This window comes from Ictalurus punctatus, chromosome 7 (genome assembly GCF_001660625.3).
Source record: "Ictalurus punctatus breed USDA103 chromosome 7, Coco_2.0, whole genome shotgun sequence".
Lineage (NCBI taxonomy): Eukaryota > Metazoa > Chordata > Actinopteri > Siluriformes > Ictaluridae > Ictalurus > Ictalurus punctatus.
The window spans coordinates 23,265,100-23,285,099 of record NC_030422.2 but is presented as its reverse complement, the minus strand read 5'-3'; the positions used below and the strand labels follow the sequence as shown (position 1 = coordinate 23,285,099).

At 38.8% G+C, this 20,000-nt stretch overlaps 2 protein-coding genes across 6 annotated transcripts in view; one reads left to right on the top strand and one right to left on the bottom strand.

Annotated features, from left to right (window-relative positions):
• ccnb3 (cyclin B3) overlaps window positions 1–6,471 on the bottom strand; it is a 12,762-nt gene extending 6,291 nt beyond the window's left edge. The window contains exons 1-10 of one of the 3 annotated variants that reach the window (XM_017471108.3): window positions 6,304–6,471; window positions 5,913–6,011; window positions 5,327–5,410; window positions 5,167–5,247; window positions 4,427–4,530; window positions 4,159–4,279; window positions 2,960–3,058; window positions 2,163–2,255; window positions 1,863–2,000; window positions 645–800 (exon numbers count right to left, since the gene is read on the bottom strand). In XM_017471108.3, the coding sequence (XP_017326597.1) occupies window positions 645–800; window positions 1,863–2,000; window positions 2,163–2,255; window positions 2,960–3,058; window positions 4,159–4,279; window positions 4,427–4,530; window positions 5,167–5,247; window positions 5,327–5,410; window positions 5,913–5,987 (951 nt within the window). In that variant the 5' untranslated portion in view covers window positions 5,988–6,011; window positions 6,304–6,471. The remainder of the gene's footprint in view (window positions 1–644; window positions 801–1,862; window positions 2,001–2,162; window positions 2,256–2,959; window positions 3,059–4,158; window positions 4,280–4,426; window positions 4,531–5,166; window positions 5,248–5,326; window positions 5,411–5,912; window positions 6,012–6,303) is intronic. The other 2 variants (XM_017471110.3, XM_017471111.3) reach the window with 2 other exon arrangements.
• A 3,219-nt stretch (window positions 6,472–9,690) lies between these two features.
• si:dkey-171c9.3 (uncharacterized) lies at window positions 9,691–15,981 on the top strand. Of its 3 annotated transcripts, none has more exons than XM_017473231.3 (3): window positions 9,691–9,824; window positions 11,627–11,695; window positions 12,079–15,981. In XM_017473231.3, the coding sequence occupies exon 3, from the start codon at window positions 12,211–12,213 to the stop codon at window positions 13,174–13,176; it is 966 nt and encodes a 321-aa protein (XP_017328720.1). In that variant the 5' UTR covers window positions 9,691–9,824; window positions 11,627–11,695; window positions 12,079–12,210; the 3' UTR covers window positions 13,177–15,981. The 3 variants fall into 3 exon arrangements, with proteins under 3 accessions (XP_017328720.1, XP_017328721.1, XP_053537751.1); XM_017473232.3 differs by having other exon boundaries at window positions 9,765–9,824; window positions 11,653–11,695; XM_053681776.1 differs by lacking the exon at window positions 9,691–9,824 and having other exon boundaries at window positions 10,342–11,695.
• Window positions 15,982–20,000: the final 4,019 nt, after the last annotated feature.

The following is a 20,000-nucleotide window of genomic DNA, read 5'->3' as shown; positions in this document are numbered from 1 at the left end:
ACAGTATTATATATACACAAACAAGATTTTTTGTTGTTGTTGTTATTTGTACAAGTCTCTATAATGTACTAATGAGATTCATGTTTTCTGCAAAGCCTTTAAAACCCAAAAGCATTTGGTGAAAATATGTTGTCTCCCAATAACACCGTTTATATACAGACTGTTACACAACAGTTAGTTCCAGTCCACTAATTTGATCGGACAAGTGGCATTCCAAGAGCGCTGATATTTAGTAGAACAGCACTGGTACATTTCACTGTTCGCATCACTTTACTTGTGCTTATTACATAAAATTCAAAATCAAGCAATAGTTCATTACATTTGGGCCAAATAATAGCCGTTCTGATTCAGTACAACAGCGCTCCGTACATAAACGAAATGCTTACTTCTGAATAACTGCCAACGTTTTCCACAAAAGGTCAGAAGATCAGATATGCACACTGTTACACACCACAAACTCAGTCATCGAACCTGCTGCTGTTGTAGAAAATCCACCCCCTCGTAAAAAGGTCAACTTTTCTGCTCCTATATATCAGACAATCGAATCTGGTGCATCTTCAAAGAATTCCATATACACCTTTGTATAACCTAGTTGAGACACACACACTCACACACATTCCCTCTCTGCAGTTTCTCTCACTTACCTTGGCATATCTTCGTAAGAATCGATAAGGAACAGGAATATTGAGTTCGAAGTTCAGCGCCTGTAGGATTCTCTCTTCCATGGAGATGAACTGAGAGCGTTTGTACGCATCATCACATATATACAGGAAGTCATCAACACAAGGTGGGAGCCTCTCCTGAAACAGAAGCCGAAAGAGTGACTAGGGAACATTTATCATTAAGTAAATATTGTCAGAAAAGGAAGAGACGTCTGCATTACAATTAAAGCAATTTTAAGAATGAGCATTGTAAGGAAAAAAGCAGGTCACACAGTACATACTATACTAATCAGAAACACAGTTTACTGGATTTGAAGCTGCTTCACTGATTTCACTGCTGTCTGGCTATATAAATGTCTTTTACATTTAACCAAAAACTTGAAATTTTACAAAATGGCATACTATTGCTATTCCTATAATGGCAAATTAAGTGTGTGGTAGGACCAAGTATTATGGCTAAAATTTTATCAAAATATCTGAAGACCTCTAAACAGTCAACTATATTTTGTTCCTGGTGCATTTGTTGAAAGTACCACCAGCTAGGGCTGGGAGATAATCTTCTTTGTTAAGCATTAAAGAAAAGTATGTTTAAAAAAATACGTCAAATCACCAAAATCCATTCAGTACCATTTAATTTGTAATTATTAAAAACGTTTAGAAAAATATATCTCTCTCAACATACCAACGATATCTCAGAAAAGCGTATTGCGTAATCATTTACCACAATATCATATCAATACATCACCCTACCACCAGCAAACAGGAATGCAGTGCTGCTATGAATGCAGTAAGATTTTAAAACACATTTTTATAATACATCGATAATATCTGAGCAGTGTAGTGCCTCAACTTTCTAGAAGTAATGAGGACACCTTATATGACCTCATATAGTGCCAACCCCTGGAGAGTACGCTCATTTAGGTAACTTGAAACTATTGGGAGTTCATGCACTGTGTTGTTCGCTCGTCCTGTCATGGTACACTTACACTCCAACAAACACGTCATCTTTATAACAAGTGCTCTGCCTTTTCACTGTGTACGTGCACAAGCCTGTTCTACTATATAAGTCTACAAACAGTATAATACATACTAGGCATAATGCTGATTATGCACATCCGTGCGTTCCAAATCAGTGCACTATATAATGAGCAGGGTGTGGTTTGTGAGTAATGAACGCGGAGGGAAATGGGCATCTCTCACCTCAAACTTGCAGGCTAGCAGCATGGCTGTGGAGCCGATGAGCTGGAGTGATTCCCTGCTGGCCTGAGCCACAGCCAAATAATGATCAGTCATCTTCACGGCCAGGTACAGAGTCTCATGATTCAATTCAAAGTTCTCCTGCAGAGAGAAAAAGTGAGTGAGTGAGAGAGAGAGAGAGAGAGAGAAAGGTTAGATTGGATTATCTGAACTGGATAGACCCAAGTGTATTCTAGAGAGATATAAAATATTACACCGCTACAACAGATCAATATTATAAAACACACACATTACAGCACTCACCTGGACCTCGACTAGCCAGTCCACTAAAATTGCCCTCATGCTCGGGTTCAGGCTCGGCTGATCGTCCATGTAGTCACGCAACACAAATTTCTCCTGAAGGATAAAACAATCCATTCGGTTTGTGGTAGGAAAAACATTGAAAAGTTATTTTTAACAAGTTCTAAATGTGCTTTCACTCCCAGTAGTCCGACGGCACATCATTAAACAATCCAAAAATGCTTTTCATTGGTCAGAAATACTGCGATGGAAAAAGGTAAGCAATTACGATGATTAGACAACTATATAAATAACTAGTGTAAAATATTTTATCACATCCAGCATTTATTTTCACTTAATTTTTTTCAATTCTTCAGATCAATGCAGTGGTTCAGTTTGTTCCTTACAGCTCAGTTTACAGAAAAAAAATGCTGCCAATTCTGGGTTGATTCTGAGTCGAATCGCTTTCCCACTGCAATCGAACCATGCTTGAGTTTCACCTGAAACCCAAACAAGACCACCTCAACCATATGGTTGAGGAAAAAAAATAAAATAAAAAAATAAAAAAATTTTTGTTTTACATTTTGCCCTAACAACACCCTACTGGTGAACCATATATAAAGGTCACATCTCTGTGAAACTTGATAGAACTTAATAACAAGACATCATAACTGTTGGCTGTCTGTCCAACGCAGATCTGGAAATACTTTTGTAAAGTAATAAAGTGTTAATGCAAAGACTAATCAGATTGTATTTTGTATTAACAAAAATACCACTACAAAAAAATAAAAGTAAAAAAACAACTGAGTACACTGACTAACCTCTCTTTTCTTCAGGTAATCAAAAATGTCTTTGGCATATTCTGGTGTCTGTGTGTGGTCATTCGAAGCATCCGAGTCGATGTCAAACTCTGGGGGTATCTGCAAAAATATGTGAGTCTTAAATTATTTATTTTTTTACTATATGGATTGCAACTTGGGTTTGTTAACACAGCAACAAATTCACATTTCTTCCATTTAAAACAGAGATGGTTTTAATACCCAAATTTAAAAAACGATGCTGTGGTCTTTACATAGCCAAGTCTGCACCAATCACAGACAATATGCAAATGATCAGAGTAACTAGATGAATAAATTTACATGCAAAGATTTAATATATTGAGTATTAGTGCAAATAAACATGTAACTGAGATGCAAACAGACATCTGAATACTTTAAAACTTTAAAGCCTGTGTCTACCTATGACAGATAAATAGTTTAAATAAGAAATAAAACACATTGCGGCAGAGGATAGTCATGTGAAGGCCAGTAGATTTGTGTTATGAAAATTAAGACATTTAATCATAACTGATAAAGTTGTTAAAAATTAGATGAAGGGATGACTGGCAATAATGGGGTAAGGGGAGGAACATTTCTCCTAAAGGGGATCTCCTATGAGCGATAACAGGTTAACGCTCACTGGCTCTTAATAATCATGTGTTTAATCAGTACAGCTAACGTTTCAATTGCTGCAAGTGACAGACATGTTCTGTAGTCGATTAAAGAAACATTCCTCAAATGACATTCTTCAAATAAAGTAAGTAAAGCTTGCTGGAAATATGTTTTGTGAAACAGACGGCTACTACAGTGACAAACAGCCTACTGCGGAACATTAATGTCTTCGTGCTATATAACTTTGCTGTTGCTGTTATTAGCTGCCTGAGGGGTAAAATGCAAAATGAAACATGTGAGGTCAAAACAAACTACTCTGATGTTCATTAAAAGGTGTGTTGTGCCCTGTTGTTGTATTATAATCAGACCCTGGCTACATATAATGCTAAAAGCAAAATATATCATTAGTCTGTATGTTTTTATAGACAAATGACAGATGTGCTTCTTCTCTGAGACAAAATGATGATATTTGTTGAGGCACATGATATCTAGTTTAACCATCATTAATAGCAAAAATTTTATTAAATATCATTAAAAGCAGGAAATTTTGCCCCACCAATTTGTAGTGGTGCCACTGCTGTTGGATGTACCTGTGGAGGCAGAAGGTGTGCAGGAAGGGGAGCTTTGGGCAGGGGCTCCTCCAGTTTCTCTACTGGGGATTCGTCCTTCTCCTGTTCCTCATGCGGACTTTCAGAAGTGACCGAGGCCGACCTGAAGACACAACGAAAGACCGGGCTCTCATACTGGTAGTGAAGGATGGGTAAACAGCTTCATTCAAGATATCACAATAACAAACACTTTTTACAGTACTAATACATAACATTAGAACATTGGGCATAAATGGCATGAAGGTATTACATTTTTAGGTTGGCATCGTTCTTGGTGGTCACAGAGGTCTTCTTTTGCACCTTCTTGGTTGGATCTTTCTTTTTTATTGGATTGCTAAACTCAACTTTGTGAGCCTGAAATACAAGGAGAACGTTGGGTGTCAGTGTGCGCGGTTTCACACAGAGATTTTCCTCCTCAAATAGTCCTCAGGAGATACCAGGCTTAACGTAATGATCAGACAGAACAGAAACCTACAAAAGGTGTTTTACAGCACAATTAACTGGTCCATAACAACAGCAAGGAACGGGTCACGTTAGCAGAGTGAATGAGTGCAAAAAGTGTGCTCTTTTTGGAAATGTTAAATAACACCCACACCAAACTCACAACTTCTGCCTTTCATCTTTTAGTGGTTGCTTTAAATTAAAATTTCATTTTAATTTAAAGTGAGTGAAGGATGGCTTCAAGCAAAGCAGACTTTGTACAAATGTGACTTGTGGCTAACTTGCACTGTTTTCCAAGTCTCGCATTAAATCCTACATAAAAGGGTCCGAGCCTTACCGTATTCTTAAACCGTAGCCTATTTGTACTAGCGTGCAAGAGTTTTTAAGTCACTCTGGATAAGAATATCTGCTAAATGTTGTGAATGTAATGATCAAAATATCTGTCAAATGTCTTCTCACACAGCACCGATTTTACCAATAAAAAAATATATATATTATATATATATATATAAAACCATAATAATGTACAGGCACACATTAAGCACTTACTCGCCTGACATCATCATCATCATCATCAGCAGCAGCAGCAGCAGCATCGAACTGAAGCTTCACAAAACACTGAGACACAGCCTAGTCAAGCAGATGAAGGAAGCAATGAGGCATGCAAACTGCACACTGCAAAGGTCTCGCCACCAGAGACCAGACTTACATTAGTGATATCAATAAACGCAGTTCTCTTCCTGGGAGCCCCTTGAGCAGGAGAGGATGATCGCTTGACATGAGGGCCATCCTCCTGGAACGCACAGATTGAAGAAGTTGTTTCAATGCGCACCAACATCAAATAAAAAGAAATATCAACATACAGCCTTTACTTCAATCACTACTGCACCTTCTATACATACTATTCAGCCAAATTCACACTGACTCAGTAGTAACAAACATTTCTTGCATGTATAAGACTTTATTTATTGTTGAGCTGTACCCAACTCAATTACCACCAACACTGTTGTGTAGCAATGAACAAATCTTGAAATGTGAAAGTGATCCATGCAGAAAAATCCAGCTTGGTCTGACCAGTTACAAACCACACCCTGAGCTGGTCAAACTGGTCTTCACCAGCTGGTAAAAAGGAACTGGTTTCCACAATTACCGCTACTAACGATCAGAAAAAAATCTCAAACATTTATTAACCAATTTATTTAAGTAATATTGAAGCCAATAAAAGCCTACCAGTTTGAGCAGCTTGGCCTGGGTTTTGTTCAGAGCAAGCAATGTTTCTAGTACATTAAACTTACCACATTCTCTGAGCTTTTAAACTGGAGCTTTGGGATTTTGCAGACCGTCGGCTTCTTTCCTCTTGAAAAAGGCATCTTGTTTTCCACTTGGGCTTGATACTGAAAGAGCAAAGATGATGCATTACTTCCGGTCTCTGGAGGTGTATGTAGCTCATCAACAATCACACTTCCAGTTGAATGTGTGTGCATGCATCCTGTAAACATGGTGTAAGCTCGCGCTACAGTAGTCATAACACACTGGTCGCAACAAAATAGCGCGAGGCATGTCCAGTGCACAGATACTGACAAACTCTGTGACCTTTCCTCTATAACCAGCTAGTTTCACTTATATGCATGTGCAATGATCATCTTTAGCGAAAAGTAACATAACTTAGTCAAAAAAATAGCTTACCTTCGTCCAGCGAATTTAAAAACTCCCAGTAAGTTTCAACATAAATCCAAACAAACAGCTTTCGGCGGACTATTTTTGTTTTGTTTTGGTTTTTATCCCAGAGCGCTTTTGAAATGCTGCACTTTTACCAGCGTGCGTCTAAAATCTGCACACACGCTGTGATTGGACAAGAGTTGCTGCCAGCCGACCAATCAATGTGTCGCTGAGATGCCGTTGTTATGGGCGGGCTTTGTAGACTTTTCAAAAAACCTCAGTAACCTATAGAAATCAACATGTGTCGTTGTTTCCATCAATGCGGAAGTCTGTCTGCTTCCTGCGAGTGGAACTTCCGTCCAGGACAATACAATGGCATTAATACTACAGGATTTATACAACCTTCAAACTTTTCACATTTTTGAGAGGAAATATTATTTTTCCTAATTATTATTATTATTATTATTATTATTATTATTATTATTATTATTATTATTATTATTATAAGAGTTGCAGATTACTTTTTTTTTAAAGAAAAAGCAAGAAAAGCTATACAAATAAACTGTATTAAAAGGACTATTTTATTTAGATTTTTTTTTCATTTCTGCTAATTGTGTGCAATTTGAAATACTGTAAATGACCCAATATATATAAATATATACAACTACATTAGAATTATCTTGATTGTGCAATTCTTTAGATTAGACACTTTATTTGTTTGTTTTTTGTTTGTTTGCTTCCTTTATATTAAAACATTAATCTAGTTTAAAATTAAGCTATTTCTAGCTTAGCCAGTGTAGTGATGTTTACCCAAATAACACATTTTAATTTTTTTTTAGTATTTTTCTAGTAATATTTCTCACACTTGCTTGTAGTGATTTTTACCCAAATAACACATTTTAATTTTTTAGTATTTTTCTATTAATATTTCTCACACTTTATTAATATTTATCATTATTATTATTATCATGATTGTTCCAATTGTGCACCAGTACTACAGTATTTGGCTAAACGTTTATGGACACCTGACCAGCACACCTATATTTAATAACTTCCACCTTTCTGGGAAGGCTTTCCACTAGATTTTGGAGTGTGGCTGTGAGGACCTGTGTCCAGTCAGCTACAAGAGCATTAATAAGGTCTGGCACTTGTCTGCACTCCAGTTCATCCCAAAGGTGTTCAGTGTGGTTGAGGTCAGGTCTCTGTGCAGGCCAATTGTGTTCTTCCACAACAATCTTGACATATCATGTCTTCATGGAGTTCACTTTGTACACAGGGCCATTGTCATGCTGAAACAGGTTTGGGTCATGCTGAAACAGGTTTACGCAAAAAATTAACAATTATAATATACTAAGATAAACTATTGACGGTAAAAGTAGCATAGCAGCCATATCAAGTGAAAGGTAGAAGCAAGTAAAAAAAAATAAAATGGCCTATGACGAGGAGGAGGGAGTGGCCAGGCTGTGAGGATGCACACCTGGCACTGATTTGGCTAATCGGGGGAGAGAGACAATGGTGAGAGAGATCGAAAGAAAGAGGGGGAGGGGGGGCTTGCTTGCCTCCGGATATGCCACCAGGTGGTCCTTAGCCAGCTAGACCATCTCATCGAGCAACACTGGATGGTGGCACTGGACCCAGTCTGCCGTCTTTTCCGGAAGCCAGGTGACGAACTGCTCCAGCACCACAAGGTCTATTACATCCTTGGTGCCACGTACCTTGGCCAGCAACCACCTCTGGCAGGTGTCTCGGAGCTTCTGGACGAAGGCAAACGGGCGTCCAAGTTTGCTGAGGGTCAACTGGAACTGCAACTTGCAACTGAAAGTGCTGACGGTGCTGTTCTGGGGTTCGGCCGACCCGGTGCTAAATCGCCTGTTTCAGGTCCGGGTTTTCCAGAATGTTGCCGACCGGTAGCTGTTGGGCCATGAGCTGGGCCTCACCAGACAGAAGCAGCAATAGGTGGGCCGCCCACTGTCCCCTGGCCCAGCCCCATGCTACCGCAGAGCACTCATACAGCTCCAGGAAGGCCTCCGGGTTGTCCTACGGTCTCATCTTGGTTAGAGTGACATGAGCGCTGTGGACACAGAAGGTCTCTAATCCGCTGCTCTTGATCACGGCGCAGCTGGACAAGGGCCTGATGTTGGGTCTGGTGGAGGTTGGCGAGGGACGTGATGACGTCCTCCAGAGGTGAGGACACCATGGCGGTCACTTCCTTCTCTCCTGGGTCGGCACCAGTGTAACAAACTCTAAACTCGGGCAAGGAGGAGGAAGGAACTGAACATAAACATAAACTTTAATTTTAAACAGAACTCAAACATAACAGAACCACAAACAGAACACAAAGTGCATGTGCGTCTCTCTCCCTCTCACTGGCACTTCCAGCTGCTCCTTTATCTCTCTCTGACACTGATTAGCCAAATAATGTGTGCAGGTGTGCATCCCCACACCCTGGCCACTCCCTCCTCCTGGTCAGATGGCCCAAAAACAGCAATATAAAGTGCAGATGTGCAGTGAAAAATGTACTGTGGTGGGTGTTGGGAATGGTTTGACTATTCCAGGTGTTGGGAGTGTCAGGAGGCAGCAGTGTGTTGTGCAATCTGACAGCATAAAGGAAGAAGCTGTTGCTGAGTCTTTTAGTGACAGTTCGGATGCTCTAGTGACTTCTGCCAGATGGCAGAAGTGTGAACAGTTCATGAGAGTGGCGGGAAGGGTCATCCACAATACTGTTGGCCTTTCAGATACAACGGTTGTTGTAGGAGGCATCGAAGGTTGATAGAGAGACCCACCAATTTGTTCAGTTGTTTTGAACAATGAATTTGCTTTACACCATAAGAATCCAACTGTCTGCAGAAGTTTTCACAGGTTACTCCTATACCTTACTACTACGCTACATCATTCTTTCCTCCTCAGAAACACAGTGTCCCTTGTTTCCTTCTGTATGATGTAATGTTCAAGAGAACAGCAACTTGGGAAGCTGAAACTACTTAAATATGGTTAGAGATGATATACGCCGACTTTTTTTTACTGATTCTAAATAAAACACTAAACACTGTGTAATATAACAGGTTTAACAAGTTTAGTATTATCATTCTACATACTATTAAATGCCCACTACTTATTTTCATAATGATACATATGCAGTGTATGATTCCAGAGTGCTCTATTCAACTGATTTTGAGATTAATCAAATAACATCAATTTCTTAAATACATTATTGGCATATCGATTTCATGATTTAATTCACTGTTGTTGTTTTTTATTCTATCCTACCTTGAAGCACAAACTCTTTAAAAACCATAGCTCTTTAAATACATATTATGATTATACTTTTCATTATTGTCAGTCAGGAGGATATTAACCTTCTAAATGTTTCTATAATTATCTCTGTTTCTGTCTCTCTCTCCCCACACATGAATACACCATACTGTCAAACACATTTGCATTAAACACACACAGAGGAAGTAAATGTAGGCTTATGAAAGCAACTGCAACCCCATTTTCACTTCCGCTTGCTCTCACATTAACATCAAATACAAGTTTCCTGTGTGAAGGTATGATCATTTTATTACCGTCTTTACTCCTCTTACAATAAAGCATTAGTTTATCGGCTTTGTTTAATATCTTAATAATATTATAATATATATATATATATATATATATATATATATATATATATATATATATATATATATATATATATTATTATAATACTTAGCATCTAAATATCACAAAGCCTCAGCTAAATATATCTGGTTCACTTACATTATGAAATGAAAAGGTGCACATCAAATGTTGTAATGTCAAACCTTCAGGAGAACCAGAACACTATACTAAACACGTAATGTGATTGGATTAGATAAGACAGTCTGCTTTCAAAGGCAATTTTGTGGCGTTTAAATGATAGGAACTTTTTCACTTCTACCACCTCTCACCGTTATCTAGAGCTGTTTAGATAAGTAATCTCTGTATGTTTGAATCTTTATTACAAAATGCTTCAAGCTATCCTTGCAATATCGTCTTACTGAGATATAAAAAAGCTTTCATATTCTCATGTCCTGAACGGATCTATTTTTTATTATTTTACTACTATATCTTTTTGAGTTAAAAGTTGAATTGAACTCAGATATATGCTCCTGTGCGTAAATTATCTAACACTGCAAGTGATGGAGAGATGAAAAAAACGTTCCTGGTGGTTTTTCGTAATTCAGTATTTTGTAATTCCTTGAAACATTTCTATTGTGAATGTTTCCTTGAAACATGTCTATTCTTCACATTTTTCATGCCTTCACCAACTAAATCAAGATAGAATTATGTTTACAAGCCAATAAATATCCACCCTGCACTTTTTGTACACAAAGCAACCCCTTCGCTGTCCACCAGATCTCAAAATGCAATTTACTTCAAATTAAATTCTGCATGAGGTCCATTTGAGGGTGCACTAGGAGAAAATAAAGCGAAAATAAAATGTCAGTCTCTCACTGAAACCACAAAACAAGGTCATGAAACAGATACAGTTCTTATTATTATGCAGTTCTTCCTTATTATAAAGATTTCTATTGTTATTTTGTTATTATCAGTGCTTATTAGGCTGGTGCATTACACCTTACAGTCACCTCCACTTTTTAGTTTCCTTTTAATCAGTTGGTACACGGTTCCTTTGGCTATTCATAAGCCCATATAAAATGCACTATGTAAAAAATCTTTTGCAATATACCTTATCTGCGTATTCTTTTAATGAGAACATGGCCCCTCTCTCAACCTCTATAAAAGTAGATTAGGCGATCTTAGATGAGCAAAACTGGGAAATGTCTGTCATCACCAAAACCCACTTTCTTTCCTGTCAGTCACATGACCTACTTCCTGGAACGACATTTATCCAGCGATCAGTTGTGGTTCTGAGTTAAGCTGTTAGTTTCATGTTTACACGAACCCTTGTTTAGTTTTTTCAGGTTTTAAAGGTTATGGGGAAAGTGGGAGTAAGCAAAACAGGGCCTGTTTGAAAGCAAGGAAGGGTATGAGTCTTTTGTCCACACATTCTTTTCTGTGATAACATCTTCACAGCAAGACACAGTAAACATAGATGAGGTTCAAATATCACAGTCAGCTTTCATGCTTGTGTTTTTGTGGTAAACGTGATATGTGATGTCTGAGATCAAAGTCAAACACATCTTATCTAAGTAAACTTGATGAAGGGTTAGTAAAAAAACATCCTAACGGTAAGTCAGTACACAATATTTTGATCATTTTTGGGTGGGAGATAATTTGTCTGTTTAAATACAAAAGCAAAATAATATTGGAATATTTGTTGTTATAATGCTCCATATCGTTTGAATATTTCTTGATGTTTTGATAGATGATGACTTAAGACTTGTTGTGCAGTCGAGTGAAACTTTGTCAGCTGATCACTGGTCCAAATGTCCAGGTAACCCATTAAATGAATCAACATGAAGTAATATAGAATGCATAACACATGTGGCCTGCATGTGGACACCTAACCTTCACACCCATATGTGGTTCTTCCCCAAATTGTTGCCACAAAGTTGGAAGCACACAGTTTTCCAGAATGTCTTTGCTTAAGCATTACAATTTCCCTTCACTGGAACTAAGAGGCCCAAACCAGTACAAACACATATGGGTGTGATGGTCAGATGTCCACATACTTATAGTGTTGTATGCACACACAAAAAAGGCAACCTCTGTCAATCTATATGAACAGTAATTACCCATGATACAATATGATATCAGCAGTTGCTGCAGATGCTCCATTGAAAACAACCTTGGCTGAATAATTCTTGTATTTTCTAGGATCCAGTGGAAGTGGTGATTAACACCCAGTCAAATCCCCCACCTCACTATAATCCATCCTCTGTCCTCCCGACATTGGAGGCTTTTAGTGGTGCCTTCGGTGAATTACGAGGCAGGAGATCAGAAGGGAAGATGAACTACATGGATCAGAATGCTCTTGGACCCAACCCAGTTCAGACAGATGTTGTTCACCACTTTGCTGAGATGTTATCCGGAGACATACTGGATGCAGCTGTGAGGAAACAAGACATTGAGTTCACTAAAGATGGTGATCAGACATGTAACATCACTCAAAGTGAGGTGAGCAGGTGGACAATGAGTGATCAGGAAAAGCTAGCTAAGAGACTAGCTGCTGAGATCTATAGCAATGCACTGGAAGAACTAGCCAGGCATGGTTGTCCTGCTGGTAGGAAATATGAAGAACAACCAGATGTTCATACAAGGCAGACATACGAAAAACAGATCATTAGTGAAATCCACAGTGAGCCTGCATCTTACCTTTGTTCCTCCATACACCACTGTGACCAAGATGGGCCTGCACGGGAAATAGATCATATCTATCAGCAAAGGTCTACCACCAATCCTACTACTCTGGATGATATGGCCCATCTGGGCTCCCTCGACTACCCTGATGCTCCTCCAAGTACACCATTACTGCCAGAGATGATGAAGAGCCGTTCGAGCTTCACCAGGAAGCTGAAAGGCGGACTCGCAAAGGAGTTCCTACCCTCAACCCCTCCACCCACCCCTAAAGATCAACAGTCTCTCTTGGAGGACAAGTTGGCTGACAGCACAGCAGACAAATCAGAGTTTATGGTTCGGCTGATGCGTTCGCTCTCACTAGCGTGCTCACAGCTTGGGGAAGATAATGGCACAGAAAACGAAAACAGGTTTCAGAGTGAGATTTCAGAATATGCGGCACAGCTCTCAGCAGATATCATCCACTGCATCACTGTATCCCAAGCAGTCAGCAACAGAAATATAGAAACATCCGTCAGAGGTGTGCAGGTCCTGGCCAACCACCTGGCAGAGGAGATCATTATGACATCTATAGCAGAGGTTATGAGAAGCAAGAGAGAGGACAGAACAAGCCAATAAATCCCATCTTATTTTGAGAACACAACCCAAGCTTTGAGTGATACCTTATTGTCAGAGTCAATCTCAGATATTCCTCCTGTGGAGGCTCTGAGAGCCATGGCTGGCAGACTAATCACTAACACACTGGTCCAGGCTTTCTCAGAGCTGCGAAGTGGTTCATTACAACATGCCACAAGCAAACAGCTTCCTGATTCAGCATCAGAACCAATGCTACGGGAACAAAGGAATGATCAATATTTAAATACAAGTGTACACATCGCAAACTCCCATCAAACCAAAACCAATGAATGCTCTAATGTGAAATCAGAGTCTAATTATATCCCACTTGATTCCAGAACTGGGACACTGGAGCACATTTTTGCTGAGACCATTGCGCACGAAGTGCTCAAGTGCTCCATAAGAGAAGCTTCAAACTGTTACTTAAGATGCAAAGTGAGTTCGTTAATAGCATCACAAGATGTGATGAGGGCCTTCATATCTGAAACACTGTACCATGATACACAGGAGCTGCAGTGTGTCCTGATCTGGGCTGCAGCATCTCAAGTGGGAACTTCTATATTACAAATTGACCTAACGGACAAGCACATTCAGCAACAGAAATATTTTGGTTAAAATTACACACTGAATGTAATCCATATGTGAAGTTTGATATTGCAGTTTTGAACTTGGGCTCCGAATCAGAATGAGGTTAGAGGTTAAATCTAGGGACCCAAAGCTTTCTTCAGTTTGTCCTGGAAGATTCTGTGGGTAAAAGAGGTTCAGAGAATGTACTAATTAGAAACTGTTTTGGAAATGAAGAACCATTAACTACCCTAATGAATCCCTAAAGAACCCATAACATACTGTATACAGTACAAAGCATATGTATGTGTGTATATAATATGATTTCAAATGAATGATATTATATGTAATATGTATGTGTTGTGTATTTTCAAATAAGGAATAAAACACTTGGGAGTGTGCTGCTATAGGAAAATAATCAATGACGAGTTGGTGTGATGCAACACGATATGAAGCTGCTTATACCTTGAAAGTTGATTGTTTTTTTTCCCCTATAACAGCACATCTCTAGGTGTTTTATACTACAGCAGTTTGCTGACATGTACATTTTATTATTTATTAAAAAATTATACATCAAACTTTTATTTATTTAATTTTTATTAGCAATTTTTGATTAAATTTCGTATTTGGAATGTCAGTCAATTAGTTAGTCTGTTTTCACTTACTGTATAATAGCTATAAACAGTTGTCCACTCACAAACTACAAACCACAACATGCTCCATCCTGAAGACTTTCCTTTGGTGGAAAACCTAAATGTACAGCTTTATCTCTGAATGATACAAATCGCTTAAACTGGAAACTCCTTGCAAGAATGTTCAATAAACATCTCCTTACAGAAAGCTTCACCATATCACTGGTGATATAGTACATTTGTTTTTGTACAATAACAGCATGTTTTTTTGTTTATTTGTTTATTAGTAGTCTTATGTGGAGCATGTGCTAGGGTACGTGTGAATTACCGTAGCTGTGACCATAGAAAGGAGCGCGTTAATATAAACCTGTTATAAAATTATAGCAGGCATTATTATCATTTTTGCTGTTACAGAAAGTTCTGAATTCTGACCAATCAGATTTGAGAATTCAACAGTGCTGTACTATAAGTAAAGTTCATTTAAATGGCAAATTATGGAGTTGATGTGTTTATATAAAAATGACAAGTGTTGATCTATATTGGTGTATATTGTAAATATCAGTATACCTGCTTTTCTGATACATATGTTAATGATACATTTGTTGCACTTCAGCTCTGCGGCGTCTCTCTGCAAGCTCAGATTCACGGCTGGACCGTGGGCGATCTGATGACATCTTTCCTCCAATACTGTGGACTGCCACCAGCAGAGGGCACTCTAAGATTTCTACCTCTCTCCTGGGGCATCTCATGAGCCATGTGGCTCTGGACTAAAGCTTGAATCAATTAGCACGGAATATCAGTCTAAAAAAGGATTCTCTGTTATTATGGATCAACATGTGATTGACACAGTGTAATGTGAAACCTACAGATGAGAGCATGGAAATGATTATCGATGAACTACACAGAATAAGTAAAAGAGCAGGCTGATCCCCAAAAAAAATTATAAATTGGGTTCAGCTAGGTTAACACACATCTGTACTCTCTCCTGGACTTGTGATGATTAAAACATGACAAAATGTGCATTCGATTTTGTACTTAAATCTGCTACATCACTTAAAATTGGACATCATTACCTGACAGTCACTCATGATAGAAATCACTCAAACTCACTTTGGATGAATAGCGATGATCGACTCTGCATGGGAGCAATCTGCAGGGGAGAACATGAAAATGGCTAAATGTGCATCACTCAGAATATAACACTAGGCTGATCCAGAAAGATGCTCATCAACGTAGCGCAACACCCAGCTGGACACTCATCTGGGTGGAAACATGAGTCAAGGCCAACAGCGTTATGAACATCTGCTGAAATTGTGCTCGCCTACGTAACCTTCACATTATGTTAATAAAGGCTGGACATCAGTTCAAGGATGAAATAATAAAACACAGATGACTAAGCCATTTCATATTAGCACATTAATATGGACACCCTGACATATCTGACCAGCCCAAATGCTATTCCCACCCATGAAAAGCTGACTCTGATATCACATCGGTGAAAAAGAGTAACATCTATCCATCTATCTATCTGTATTGTATTCGCAAATATCATTTCATGCATCAGTGATATTCTGAATATGTTGTTAGTGAACAATAAAAAAGCAATGCTGAAGTGTGTAGTATGACGCCATCGTGTTCTACTTTGGGATTCAAATGGATGTTTGGAGCCTGTAAAAGCAGACTTTTTACAGCATTCCATTAATACTCCCAGAGCAGAGATACCTAACATGGCAGGAATGTGCTTTAGTGAACTCTCACCTCCCACTCGCTCCCACTCTTGGCGACCACTATTTGAGGGTAACAACAACCATACACACACAGGCTGCTGCGGTTTAGAGAAGACACAAAGGGTCCACGCCTGTTAGTGCATCTGGACAAGTATTTATTTCAGTTTCTTAGGGAATTCCACTGCCACAAAAAGAGAAAAGGAGCAGGAGAGCGAGCGAGGAGTGCTGGAACGTGACCATGGAGGGAGAGAAGGAAAGAAGGACAGGGTGATTACAAAAGAGCTAAGATGTATGAGTTTGACTGGATGACTGGGGCCTGGAAAATCTCCCAGCTCCAATCCCATCTTTTCCTGGGAGCTATATCACACAGATTTATTTTTCTCCACCACGAGCCAAAAATATCTACGTAAGAGCTCTCTACACCCAAGCAGGCTTCGATGATGTCTGTAAATACACACATTCACATACCATGTCAATTCATCAATTCAACCTAGAAGGAAATCCATGCCAGTTTAACCTAGAAGGAGAATAAATATTAGCAAATGAAATAAAATGTTTTCACTAGTGGTTTTCACAAGGTGGTTTAGTGGTTAGCGCGTTTGCCTCACACCTCCCTGGCTGAGGGTTTGATTCCCGGCGTGGCCCTGTGTGTGTGGAGTTTGCATGTTCTCCCTGTGCTTTAGGGGTTTACTCCAGGTACCCCAATTTCCTCCCCCAGTTCAAAGACATGCATTATAGGCTGATTTGCATGTACAAAGTGTATGACTGGGTGTGTGAATGTGTGATTGTGCCCTGCGATAGATGGGATGGATCTCCTGCCTTGTGTCTCATGCCCCCTGGTATAGGCTCCAGGCTCCCCATGACCCAGTATGGATAAGTGGTACAGAAATTGGATGGATGGACAATGAGCAGGTTTGTGAGTTCATTCCTGTTTCGAAACGATCTTCAGAAATAATGTCATCAAAGTGAACACACCAAAAAAAACCCACATATACATTTATAGTCTCAGTGACAGACACTAACATGGAAGGTTGCCAGATTGGGAGTTTTACCACCCATGTAGGCTATTTTTAATCAGAAAAAATGCCTTTGGACTGGTAGATATAATTTGGACTTTGGACTTTGTGGTTTTTATGGTCTTGCATTCATTTGGAAGGTTACAACATGGGCTGGAAACTAATCTGGCAGCTCAGATGCCACACACGTTAACCAGAGCTCTCTGTTGTCCCGTTTGACCAAACATCTGTCTTCCATTTTCATCCGTTTAAGACAAAGGCTATGTCCCAAACCACATTTTGCTGTATTATAAAATGTGTTACATCAGACATAGCCTTTGGCGATGCCAACTTTAAAAGGCAAAAGATCTCCTTTTTTTTCTTTTGCAAGAGGTCAGTAGCCATAAGCCTGGAAATGAACCTAATGGGGGGAAAATTAGACAATCTTGGTTGAAAGAAAGCAACCATCCTGAGTATACTTGTTAACAAAACCTTGCTTCTAAAGAAGCTGGCCATACTGGATGTATGCTTCAAGGCAGAATGCATTATGCAGTTCATGGTGGTCTAATAGGTTGTTTTATTTTCCCAGCAGAGTAGTTTCTATTTTCCAGAATGTAGTCTGGTCATACTGATCAGCTAAACCAACACCAGAAAAGCATCGTCTAACATTAACCAGCTTAAGCATCAACGAACTCGCGCTAGTCTTAGTTGCTTTTTTTGGCAGGGTATTTACTGCATGACAATACTGTTGCTTAAGCCAATAATAACAACACACTATGTTCCTTTCACATGCAAAATCAGCATATCAGCAGTATTCATTTTAATAAACACAAAAAAACAAATAATAAGCAATGTTATCCAAGGTCCAATATGAATTCTATCATAAATGACAGAACAATCTGCAGACAAAACACAAAACTATTATGGTCAGCCACAGAGTTCTGGTTTCTCATCCTTGGTGTATTCCTGCTCTGTGTCCCACAAAGGAAAACCCTGACCAAGATAAAGTTGTTACCGATTGAATGAAAAAATGAATGACAGTGCAATCAATAAATAAATAATTTGCCAAGCTAAAATGATGACATTTGCACTGGATTCATGGTCTCAAACCCAGGGCACTTCCCCAACCCCAAATAATTGTTGCCAAGTGTAATCATTTCTCTGAGGTATGAGAGGAAAGGAGATTTCAAAATAGTGCCAAAGACAAGGAAACAATTGATTCAAGAGCTCAAACTTGTTATAAAGTCTTTCCCAAACTTTCCTTTAGTTCAGAAAAAAATGTTAATGGCTACTAGACTTATTGGTGTTGGATGACAAGCTTTAACAAGGCACACCAATGGTAGCAGAGCTGCCATGCAAGACGTTAACTTGCCATCGGGAGCAACTTGGGTTCAATGTCTTGCCCAAAGACACTTCGGTATGTGGAGTCACATGGGGCAGGAATCGGACCGCCAACCCTACAATTAGTGGACAACCTGCTCTACCACCTGAGCCACAGCCACACAACGTTTTTGTGGAGTAAACCACAAAAAGCAATTTTAGGTAGATCCACTCTGATTCATCAGTATAAGCTCATGTACATATGCACTATGTATCAATGTAGACCAATGTTTTTTTCACAGCCATAACTATCTCTGAGGAAACCGAATCTGGATCTCAGTACTTTTGGAAGGCTGCTTTTTTTCCCTTTCACATATGTCCAGTTGTCAAATTTATTAGGGAAACAGTGACGTCCAGATGATGTGGCAGCAGAATGTAGTCTATTTTGTGGGGGGAAAATGTTCAGTCCAAGACTACTAATATTATAGGCTAACATTTGACAAAGCTATGATATAGATGTGAGTGTTCATGAGGGCAATTGGTGGTTTTTGTGAAATGCAAACCAATTTTTTAAACTTCTCATGGCAGGTAAATCAGCTTGCTAATTGCAAGCTCTTTAGTTTGCTATTAAATAAACACTTAAGGTTAGTTACATTTTGAGCTGCTGTATTTGCCAGTGTTTTTTCTTAATAATATGCTGTCTTCGAAACCAAAATATTTAACTCAATAGATTCTGGTCTAACTGGAGTCAGAGCTGTTTAGCAATTGATGTAGTACACATTTGATATTGGGATATTTTAACTATAAAACACTTCTGCAATGTGGACCTCACTAAAATCTGGACCCCGATTATATCCCTGGTTGTATTTATTTACTTAGGATATTGCATACATGATTTATCTTTCAGGTATGGTTATATGAAAATGTTCTGTTTTAACCTGTGAGTAGGTGTTTATGTATCTTATGTGTGGGAGTAACTTTTGATTCATGCCTTCATCAACATTTATAGTCCTGGGGCCAATCACAGTCTTATCACAGCTCTGGCACTGGTTCTCTTTTGGCAAGGTGGCTTTTGTTCACAGCTTTTAAAATCACAGCCCGTAACACAGTCCAAACTAAATAACTGGAGCCTACGCTAGGGACTCAGAAACGGAAGTGCTTCCAACTCAAGTGTTACAAAGCAATTGTTTTCAAGGGCACTTCCAAATAGTCATTATTAATAGGACTAAGCAATGGACAATTTGCTCTCATAATATTTGCTATTTATTCTCTGAATATTAACTTCAATTCAGATGCAGTTCAGTCATGCTGCAAATGTAACTGTGTTAATGTGAAACCAGTACTCCACTGTTGCATAATGATTATCATTCATGTAAATGAGTAGCTCAAAAGCAATAATAAACAGATGTGACTGATACCAGGTATTTTGCAGTATTTTGATATAATCAATTTCCCATTTAATGGAAGCAAAAGTTGTCCTTGTAGCTCACTATACATTTTAAAGTTTACTGTTATCATAACATGTAACGTGATTTATAGCTACTTGGCGAACATTTATAGATTAACTTTAATTTATACCTTAAATTAAG

What these genes read in the sequence shown, in the direction of transcription:
- si:dkey-171c9.3 (XM_017473231.3), top strand. Translation starts at nt 12,211, where the DNA reads ATGAACTACATGGATCAGAATGCTCTTGGACCCAACCCAGTTCAGACA.